The 10937-nt window shown below is 52.3% G+C and overlaps 3 protein-coding genes across 3 annotated transcripts; 1 reads left to right on the top strand and 2 right to left on the bottom strand.

Annotated features, from left to right (window-relative positions):
* Positions 1-187: 187 nt before the first annotated feature.
* Positions 188-2634, bottom strand: BO79DRAFT_157020 (protein phosphatase 2A regulatory subunit RTS1; the record flags this gene model as incomplete). Its single annotated transcript, XM_025678842.1, has 8 exons — positions 188-545; positions 597-724; positions 783-953; positions 1015-1368; positions 1435-2034; positions 2150-2211; positions 2275-2485; positions 2611-2634. The coding sequence occupies 8 exons, from the start codon at positions 2632-2634 to the stop codon at positions 188-190; spliced, it is 1908 nt and encodes a 635-aa protein (XP_025535818.1).
* Positions 2635-4540: 1906 nt separating this feature from the next.
* Positions 4541-6755, top strand: BO79DRAFT_180122 (transcription factor TFIIIC subunit TFC1; the record flags this gene model as incomplete). The annotated part of the gene is made up of 5 exons (XM_025680073.1): positions 4541-4681; positions 4737-5046; positions 5105-5182; positions 5234-5342; positions 5411-6755. The coding sequence occupies 5 exons, from the start codon at positions 4541-4543 to the stop codon at positions 6753-6755; spliced, it is 1983 nt and encodes a 660-aa protein (XP_025535817.1).
* A 565-nt stretch (positions 6756-7320) lies between these two features.
* Positions 7321-8453, bottom strand: BO79DRAFT_157081 (uncharacterized protein; the record flags this gene model as incomplete). Its single annotated transcript, XM_025678846.1, has 2 exons — positions 7321-8273; positions 8339-8453. The coding sequence occupies 2 exons, from the start codon at positions 8451-8453 to the stop codon at positions 7321-7323; spliced, it is 1068 nt and encodes a 355-aa protein (XP_025535816.1).
* Between the last annotated feature and the right edge of the window lie 2484 nt (positions 8454-10937).

Raw genomic sequence — 10937 nt, 5'->3', positions numbered from 1 at the left:
AATATCATCAGAGGAGCCGCGGCGCCGTCTCTGGAGAAAAAAACGGACGTTTCAACGTTAGAATCACGCTTGCTGTACGATAACATCGGCGAATTCTTAGCAAAGACAACGACGAAGCAAAGTAGGGGAATTTTCATTTCTTTCCGCCAAGTGCGACAAAGTCATGGGCAGAACATGACCACACAAGCTACTCGGGGCGCTCGGTACTTACCGAAGATGCCGTGCTTTCTCGGGGCCGGCGCTCGGTCGAGCTCGAGTCATCCAACTTCAGGGCATGGAGACGCTTCTGACTGTCGTGTGCCACTTGGTCAATGTCATCTAGATGGACGGGGATCTCCGCAACTTGGCATTGTGGGGGCACAGCGACCCCATTCTTCCTGTCTTTAGCGCGTTCCAAGACCTTCTCCCATCTCTGCTGTCTGCCCATTTCGCGCTCTTCAGCGCTGTTCTGGCGCTCATTGTATTCATGAGAGCATTCGTCGAAAAGCTGTGGGTTGATCTCCATAAACATCTTCATCGCGTTGTAAACCATACTGTGGATTGTTCTGCAACAGTCAGCCGCTGCGGAAGGGGCAGTCAAATTATCATCAACCTACCTGTTCCAATGGCCCTTGGAGTTCTCATACAAAGGAGGGAACATAATCGGCAGAATGATCTCCACGTTGTCGCTAACGAGGTTACAGAAGTATTCATTGTTCCAGAAATAGAGCGCTCGTTCCGCGACCTTGACGAGCAGTTAGCGCTTCTGCTCGGAATCTTGCATCGATCTCTGGATAACAAACCTGGAAATGCGGGCTAGCGACAGACTTCGCAAGCTGTTGGAACAGAGGCACCTGGACCTTAGCAAATTCGGCAGGGTCCATGACCTCGAAAATGTCTTCCACCTCGTTCAGGTACATAACCTCCTTCGTACTGTTTGTCTTGGGCCAGTAGCGCAGCAAACCAAGGACCACCTATCCCATAGTCAGTAACGTCTTCAAGCCACGACGAGGCAGGAACCGGATGCGGTCTTACATCTTCCGTCAATGACGAGTCCTTCTCCAGGAACTGAACAATACAGTAGGCCAACTGCGGGTGGTACATGCTCAAGCTCTTCACTTTGTGTAGAGGTAACAGAACTCGTGTCAGGAACAGCTTGTGTTCTTCCTTCAGAGGAAGGGCAAAGCCGTTGATGATAGATCCCAAGATTTCCAACAGTTCTGCGATTCCATTGAATCGCTCGGTCTCATATGTGAACTGGAAGAAGACGTTGTTGATAGATCTGCGAATGTATGATCGCAAGTTCAAGAACTTTCCGTAAATACGATGCAAGGTTGTCTTGAGAAAGTCACGCTCACGAGGGTCTTCCGAGTCGAACAGCTCCAGCAACTGCGGCGCATTAGTTGGACAGCCCTAGGCCTCATCATCTAGCAGAAGAGTATGAAGATAGCATACCTGAAGCACAAAGTGGTGATCAATGTATTGCTTGGCAATGTTGGTGTTGAAGTCCTGGCTCTCGATAAACCGCAAGAAGAACTCATACACCACTTGGATATGGGGCCATGCGACTTCCAACACCGGTTCATCCTCCTCTGGGTCAAACGCCTCGCCTTGGGGAGTCACCGGCGGCGGGATGGGTCGGAAAAGGTTCTTTGCGAACATCTCGACTACACGGGGATACATGGGTTCCGTGATAACCGAACGGTTGTTGGCGATGTAGTCTAGGAGCTCATGGAGCGCCAGTCTCTTGATCTCCTTGGACTTCATGTCGGCGGTAGGGTCGTTGAAGTCGAAGATGATGTTGCATTGATCGATCTTCTGCATGAACAGCTCTTGGCGACGATTTGGGGGAACCTCGTGGAAGCCCTGCAGCTTTTCCAACTCTCTTTGGCGCTGATCGGAAATATCGAAACGCGATGAATGCTGGCGCTTAGGGGTTCGGATTCCTTCGGACATATCCTTGGGTGTCGTCTGAAGGCGATCGAAGACGTGAGACTTCCGTGGGGGAGCGAGATCCCCGGGCATGGTTTCGGCGGCTCCGGGGGGAGGGACATGCTATGCGAATGAAGGATAAGAGTCAGCCCCAACCAGATGATCGATGAAAGCTACCATCAGGCCGGATTTGGAATAACCACAGCGGAGGTGCCTCGATAATGGAAGGAAAGCTCACCGGTGCGCTTGGACTGATGACCACGCTCGGAGCCATCTGCTGTCCCTGCTTCGTGGGCGTACCTGGTCCACCGTTATTCACGGGCTGACCAACCAAGCCTGCGCCCTGCGGGATATAGTACTGACCAGGATACATTCCTGCCTGCGAGCCATTGTCCGGCGACTTTCCTCGAGTATCATTCACGGATGTGGTAGACGAAGTCGGGGTGCCTTGGTTAGGGGAAGAGGACTGCTGTCCGTGGTTGACTCCGAGGGCAGCATTGTTTTGGGACGAGTGGGAGGAGTCTTTCTTCTTCGAGGATTTGTTTGCGTCTTTTGCCCTCGACAACTGTTCATGCTGGGCAAATTAGCCTGCATCCCGGCAGTTTGGGGGGGGGTGGGTTGGACGAGAGCTGATCATCGGCAGGAGGGAGGCGGGGAACGGGGTGTAGGGGGCAGCGGAAGTGGACAGGGAACACTCACCACTCTCTGTCTGAAGCCCTTCATTGTCACGACTAGTCGAACAGCCACATGTACTCGGTCTCAATCTCGGTGCCAGTGCAGCAAGATGCCGCACACTAGCAGGAGGGATGGGGGAGGGTGTTGGTATAGCGCGGAGGCAATTTCAGGAGAGCCACGTCGGGATTTATTTATGTCGGCCTGGGAATGACCACATGAGCATTTCCAACCACAACACCACCTAACATAGCGCTCGAATCGGATTGACGGGAGAGACACAAGGTCCAGGAACAAGGCTCATGGCAAAAAATCGCAGGGGTGGGAAATATACAAAATCAAAGAAATAGAAAATAGTAGGATGAGGGGGGTGGAAAATGGTGGACACCAGGCCAGCAACGCAGAGCACCGGGGTGAGGCGGTAGGATCCCAAAAGAACCAGCGGATGATGGAAGGTGTAATCACACACCAGAAAGGGGGATGTTTGATAGGGGGAGAAGAAAGAGAGAGGTGGATCAAAACACACAAGAACAGTTTCCCGAAAGCGCAAGAGGAACAGGAAACTATAGCTGCAGGACTTACCTCAGAGGAAGTTCAGTTTCAAGGTATCGGGGCGAATTGGGGGAGAGTGGGAGTGGGAGGGAGGAGGATCTCTCAGACAGGCACGCTTCACTGTTTGGCGCGAACGGGAGCGGTATAGGGAGCAGCCAGTACTAAGTCAGTCGGTCTGGTTTGCTGGAGTCGATCGTCTCTTTCCGTGTCGCTTAGCGGCTGCCGGGAAGCGGGGTGCAAATGAATTGAGGCCCCCGGGGGAATGAAGAGAGCAGAAGATGTGGGAATAGTAGCAAGGTAAAAAGAGTACTAAAACCACACGGTCGCAGTTGGCAAAAAAAAAAAGGATTCAAAAGAAGGAAAGTAAGGAGTAAATCAGAATTTCTATCGTCAGCGCGTTCAACCGTAAAGAAAGCACGAGAAACCAGCCCAGTCGAGCAGTCTGAGAATTGTAAGGGATTGATTGATGCGATAGTAGTTGGTCGTATCAAGTCTGAGGTCGGGGAGGGGGGAAGCAGAGCAGCAGACTGGCCTGAGGCTGTGGCTAACTGACTGACTAGAAGAGCGCTCGGACGTAGTCTTCTTAGTGGTTGCAGGTCAGGTCGTGGGCCTGGTTGGGTCCCTTTTACCAAACTACCTACCTTTTTTAACCTGCCGACCACCAGCACGATGGGAATCGGGAATCAACCGGTTTTAAGAGGTCCAAACGAAATGAAATGGGAGGGGCGCCTCAGCATTACGAAATTTATACTTAGACCATCTACTACTACTATTACTCTCCCACCCTCCGGAGGGTTCATGTTGAACTGTCTCGAAGTGCAACTACAGGCAAGGGGTCAGACAGACAGCACATTCCCCCCGAGTAAGAGACTAGTATTTAAAAAAAACAATAATAAAGAAAAGAAAGCAACCGCATCATCTTATTAGAGGAAAGAAAATAGCAATCCACCCATCCAGCATGTCTCAGTCGCGGCTTTTTTTCCCTCCCATCTGATTTTTTGACGGGGGATTCGGGATGATGGTGTGGCTGTTGGGGTGGTCATGTGACTTGCAGATTCCTAGCATCGACATCCATCTTTCCCCTCCAGGTTGGCTGTGAAGCATGCACAGGAATGGGGGATTCTGCTGTAGTAGTTAGTTTCATGGTTACGAGAAACACTCTGGTACCGAGCCTGATCTAGTGAAACCAATTCACCGGCTCAGCAAGTTGTAGTAGATGTGAATTAACTTTAAGACCCCTGGATACTAACGGTTGACGTCAATCCTAGCTCCATATTTGTGCAGACTTATCCGCATTTATATAGCTTCGACCTACTAGGGATAGCATTTTCCCCCAACGCTCCTGACACATGATTAAATAGCCCAACAAGGGCTACACACGGCGCATCTACGCCGTACAGACAACATGACAGACCAACATGGCGCCAGAACAGCGCCATTTTACCAAATACCTTCACGTCGCATCGTCAGCGTCGAGCATCCAGCTATTATCAGAAACCTTGACAAGGCTGTCGACACACTGAAGGGGGATGCGGGCATAACCAAAGTACGTTGACCCACCCAATCCACTATCACTCAGAAGTACTAACAAAATACTCCAGATCTTGCATCCCCCAAAGCCCGACAGCCCGGCTCATCTGCTTCTCCGGCCGGAGGATGCCATGTCCAGGCCGCTCCAGTCGACCAGCTTACCGTCCAACAACATCCTTCTAAAGGTGACGGTACCAAAGAGGACAGGTCGCAAGCGAAAGAAGGGGTCGAATGAGCCCTTTAGCGGTGTTGCCGTGTCCACGGTGCATACGGAGCCGCATCGACGCAGTGCTCGAGAACTGCTGCGGAGTCTCAGTGACAATGCATCCAGGTATCAGGTCGAGCCGGTGGGCTTGGTTAACCGGACACATGTGTTTCGAGGTGAGTCTACAAACCACCTACATTGAAGTATTATCCTACATGATACTGACAGAACCAGGAATGCCGGACTTTGTCTTCTCCACCGGCTCCAGTTCCTTTGCCAACCGGTTCCGGGAGCAGATATTGCCATTTGACTGTACGAGTCCTGCCATAATATCACCACTCAACACAAACTAACCACCTACAGACGACAAAATGAAACAATTCGACCTCGACATGAGCAAAGGCGCCATCACCGACGTAGACATCATCCCTCCACCATCCTTCAGCTTCGGAGACATCCCCTTCACCTACATGTAAGCCCCCATCCCCATCCCCATGACCATCCCACCCCAACATCCAACTAACAACACAAACCCCAAAGCTACCGCCAAAACCCCACCGTCCGACAAGCCATCGACAACTCGGGCAACATAACAACAGTAAACACGCAACGCGTGGTAAAAGTCCTAACCCACCTCGTATCCTACGACATCGCTACGGTCCCAACCTCCCCGCGCACGAACTGCCCACCCATCCACACACTCGACAAAACCCTCCAAGAAACCATCACCGCCGTGGAAACCCTCTTCCAACAACGCCCCGCCTGGACACGCCGCGGCCTCCGCAACTCCCTCCCCACAATCGAACAACGCTACGCCCTCCGCCACGCGATCCCCTACGTCGGGTACATCTTCCGCTCGGGGCCCTGGCGCGACGCCATCATAAAATACGGACACGACCCACGCACCGACCCCTCCTACCGAATCTACCAAACAGCCATGTTCCGGATCCTACCCCGAGAAGCCGAAGTCGCACGAGACGGGTACACAGGCCGTCGTCATGCCGTCGCCCGCGCCGGCGAAGTACCCCAATACCTCGACGAAACTCATCATCACCAACACCAACACCACCCAGACCAACCTACGGAAACCCAACAACTCCCCACAACAACCCACCTGTTCACAGGGTGTTTGCCGCTCCCGCGCGACGGACGCATGTGGATGTTCTGCGACGTGACGGACCCCACACTCCGGAGGATCTTATTCCCAGCTGATCCGCCGCCGGCGGGTTTCCTGCGCGAGGAATGCGATATCCTGACGGATGGGTGGTTCGGGAATGGGACGTTGGCGAAGACGAAGACGATTATGCGGGCGAAGGTGCTTGCGCTGTTGGATGATAAGATGTTGGATGATGAGGTCGAGTTTGCGAATATTGTCAAGTTGCCGGATCATGCTACGCCGGAGTCGGTCATGGTGGACTTTTGGCTTGATCCGGCGGTGGCGTCGCAGAGGGAGATGATGATGGCCACGGAGGTGAGGGGCATTATTAAGGGGGCGCCGGCGTGGAAGGAGAGGGTTGGTGGTGCTGGTGGTGCTGCTGGGAAGAAGGGGGTGGTGGGGAGGGAGGAGGTTGGGGAGGAGGGTGATAGGAAGGGGAAGAAGAGGGCGGATCGGAGGGTGCAGTTTCAGGATGAGGTGGGTGGTGATGGTGATGGGGATGGTGGCGGGGAAATGTTGAGTGAGGGGGAGGAAGAGGCGTTTGAACAGGAGGAGTTGGCGGAGGCTGTGGCGGAAGCGGCGGCGGCGTCGGGTGGAGGAGAGGAGGATGATGTAGATGAAGATGTGGACGAGGATGAGGAACAGTCTGATGAGGATGACGGCGGGGAAGACGAGGATACGGAGATGGGTGGCGTTGAGACTCCCAGAGCTACGAGACGAAGAGCTTAGTATATTTTACTGTAGATGCAATTTACTAATTTACAAGTTGATGGCTTGGACTTTGTTCATAGTAATTGTATTTTTATTTTTATTTGTATTCTCATTCTCTTTTTTTGCTTTTGATTAGACTGAGGGTATGTATCTCATACAGGCATTAAGCGACGTAACACATTCTTAGGTCATTAGGAGGTAGGTAGGTAACGGACGCAGCATTCATCAGATGCGCAAAAGAGTGGGGTGACGGAGGGGGCCATTATACTTCAGGCCAATGATAGTGACTCGTGTCGAGGTAGGTAGTAGTTCGGGTAAGACAGTGGGAAGTCGAATAGGAAGGTATGGTGTGGTGTAGGTTCTGGACGTGATAATAGGAAAAAGGACTCAAGAAAATTCGTCTCGTGACGGATCTGGTCGGTATAAAACGGGCTCCAAACGAAATTAAAAAGACTGTATAGGTAGGGTATCCAAAAACGATGCTGTACAACCCTGGAGTAATCCGAACGCCATATAATATAACTCTTGTGGGTATGAATGATGGGTGATAGACAGAGGTGAGCTGTCAAGTGAGGCCGCGGATTCAGTTGGCATCGGCGGCTTCTTCCGCAGCACTCTCGCTCTCCCAGATTTCGATTGCCGCCTCAGCTTCAACCTCAGCGGTAGGCTTGGCAGGGGCGGTTACTTCAAGCAAGGAAGAGACGGAGGAGACGTTGGAAAGCTTGCTGCGGGCGGAGTTGGGGGTGGAGCGTGGTACTGATGGGGCCTTCTTCGCGTTCTCGTCGGCCTCGTCATCATAGACAACGGCATAGGAGAAGGCATGGCAGTCATCACCGTAGTAGTCGGCGGCATTGAGGTCTCCCAACGGCTCACGAGACTCCTCCAGCATGACAGACTTGCGCGCCGCAGCCGCAGGGGACTCCTGTTGACGAGAAAGGGGAAGGTCAAGTCCAAGTTCCGCCGGAGGTACGTTCTCCTTGCCTCGACCAGAGGTCTCAACTTTCCCTTCCTGGTCGCTGATGTCCAGGACACAGGTGGAGTGTTGCATGAGGTTGGTCATCTCTTCCTGTTCGGTGTCCACATGGATATCGAAGGACCAGGATGCAGGAGCTTTGGGGCTGGGCTGACTCTTTGCCTTTGTGCCAGACAGAGCGGTTGCAAGAGAGAATGGGCGGTGGACGGATTTCCGGTTAACGGACTCGGGACGGCTTTTCGCGATAGTAGAACGGCGAGAGAATGGTTTGCAAGACTTGGGCGGTGGTGAACGTCCAGCTGGCCGAAGGTTGGGAGCGGACTTGGGAGTAGACACGGTTGGTTTGGTGGGTGTGGTTGGCTTGCGAGGAGTGACGGTGGTCGACTTCACGGTGGTTAGAACCATGCGAGAAGTTTTGAATGGCTTGCAGGGTTCCTTGGCAGGTTCCAGGTCATCATCGTCGGCACCACGCTTGCGTTTGGCGGATTGTTTGAAAGTGGTTGGGTCGATATTCTCCGAGTCCACGTCCGACAGGGGCTGTCTCTTTCCCGAAAGTATGGCACCTATAGGAAAGTATGTTAGCTATACGCGCGTGATGAGCATGAGGCGAAGTTTTACATATTCGTACCATCCTGTTTGTTCTTCATGTTCATTCTAGACTTGAGCAAGGAGCGCATGCGTGGCGCGTCCAGGCTGGCAAATGGCTGCCGCATGGTGGTAGGGGTCATGGTGAGAGCGGCCATGCTGTATACAGGCCGGAAAAGACAAGGAGCAGCGGATTGAGTGCACCAGAAGGGATTTATAGAGATGTATAGACAGGCAACGAGGCCGTGTTGGAGACGAGTTGTTTTTAGTCGCGTCGAGGGAGTGAAGTGAGTGGGGTTGGTAGATTGATTGGCGGTCTGGAGAGGGAAGAAGATCGACGGTCAGGATTGGAGCGGGAGAGGCTGAGTGAATTGGATAGGATGGAGAAAGCAGTTAAGGTTAATCCACGATCCAGTCTTTTATTGAAGTCCAGACTAGAAAGGGACAAAGACAATGACAATGGGAAGTGACAGGACTAGAGGAACGAGGGGACCAGGCGAGGAGATATAAGAGTTGGAGTGAGGCAAGGGCTGTTGAAAGGCAGGTGGTGGTAGGCAGCGTTAACCGAGAAAGAATGCCTAAAAATGGAGAGGGCAGGGAAAACGGTGGGCTGCTGGTCATTCAAGGCTCATTCCAAGGTTTCTGCACGACAGTCGAAACATGCAGATGAACGGGTTTCAAGGGTAAGGGTTTGGAAAAATGTTTAAAGGAGAAAAAGAATTTAAGTCGACGAGGGGAGGGGGAAGGGGAAGCGCGAGAGCGTGGACGTGGACGTGGACGTGGAGGTGGAGTTGTATAAGTAAGTCAGAGGCAGGAATGGAGTCAAGGCGAAGAAGCGCGTCAAGTTCGTGTCGCCCGCCAAATGGGATGGGATCGATGATGGCCAGGGAACCCCGAGAATTCCAGACGGAGGCTAAATCCACAACTGACTTAAACTACCGATGGGTCCCATGCAAGGCTTCGAGACCCATTATTGATCGATTATTGGTTGCGACTCCCCCATCTCATTTCGGCCCTTCTTCCATCACGTCGCGTCGCGCGATTCAGGGCTTACTTTTCTACTTCTACCCCCAATGCGGCATGCAAGATGCATTTCGCGATTAATGTTTTTTCTCTTCTTCACTACTTACTCATGATATCATCGGGTATAGTCGATCATCTAGAATGCCTATCGCCTTTTGCCTCTTCACTAGTTTAGAATCTACTTCTATCATCAAACTCCATTGAAACCTTATAGAACGTTTGTCTCCATAGCTGCTCTCTCTCTCCCTCTCCTTCTCCCCACCCATCCATCATTCATCCATCCCCCCCCTTCAACGCGTTGCCATCGCGACCCTTTCTTCCCCTTCGTGCCTCTTCACCAACCAAACTGTCCCCTCCACGACGCATGGCGCGCCCGTCGCTCCTTCGCGCGTGTCTATCACGACCACGTATCCCCACCCCATGTTTCACCACCTGCACACCCCCTTGAAGCCGGCGCTACGGCAGCCCGTCTATTGATTGTCGGTTGGCCACTAGATAGACAATAGAAACTCCGTACATGGTGTAACAGCAGCATACAAGAGGCGTCGATCTAGTCTAGATTCGACCGATCATGATATATTTATCCTTTTCTCTTCAGCTCGAAGCGCTTTCAATCAGGTTCTTCATATATAATGTTCCATTTGCCCCCCCCCCCCCCCCCCCCCGGGGGCGCTTACTGACCCATGTCTCTGTCGCTGCTGCATGGACCTGAAACACCGATTCTAGGACGTGAGGTGTGAACTTCTATCCTTACTCGCTGCAATTTCTTCATCCCTCCTCTGTACGCAGCTATAATTATACAGATGTGCACACGATCTCAAAGTCTGGGCCGGAGTCAGGGGCTGATGTACGGTACGCGCCAGAATCAGAAGTATCGGTGGTGAATGAAAGGAAAGTACATGGACTGACCAGTTACCAGTCGACAATGACACGCTCGATCCATTCATTCCTCAAATACAAGAAACTTCACCAAATACTAGGTCTTTTCGACAATGGCCATTTTAAGGGCCGTGGAGCAAGCAATCAATGACATATCTCTGCTTCCCCCTGCCACGGACAAAAAAGAGTTAATCTTCGTTAACCTTTTAACATGGCAGGGCGATAATAGTACATAAGTATCTCTCTCACCACGCGCGGCGCGTCAAGTAATTTTCAAACCCCACTTGCCAGCTGGTCGTTTGATCTTCAGGAATGCTGTCAGATACTTGTACTGTGGACCCCTTGGAATGTAGACCAGACCGATCATACTTATCACCCCGGCCACGGTTGCCACGGAGCCTCATACCTCACCTCTCAATTTCCTCTGGCTGGTTACCCTTCCGTTTGGTCCCGTTCGGCGCGGTCTGAACCAGAAATCAGTTCCTGAGCTTTCACCTCAGTTACCTAGCTAACACCATCCCAGAAACTCATCTATACTACCGTTTGCCTAACAGAGCTAACGGTCTATCACATCAGGAGGACATATCAGCCCCTCATATCTATTACAATACCACCAAAATGCATGCCCTGGCGGCAAAGCAGACAGTCGAGACTGCGGGCCTTTTCAGCCATTCGTACCCATGGTTCAGTGGCTCCGGCGGGACCATGACCATGTAAACTGCGGTGTCATCATGTTTTGA

This window comes from Aspergillus costaricaensis (assembly GCF_003184835.1).
Source record: "Aspergillus costaricaensis CBS 115574 unplaced genomic scaffold BO79scaffold_35, whole genome shotgun sequence".
NCBI classification, from domain to species: Eukaryota; Fungi; Ascomycota; class Eurotiomycetes; order Eurotiales; family Aspergillaceae; genus Aspergillus; species Aspergillus costaricensis.
Note: the sequence above shows the minus strand (reverse complement) of the source record. Positions and strands in the feature narration are given on the sequence as shown.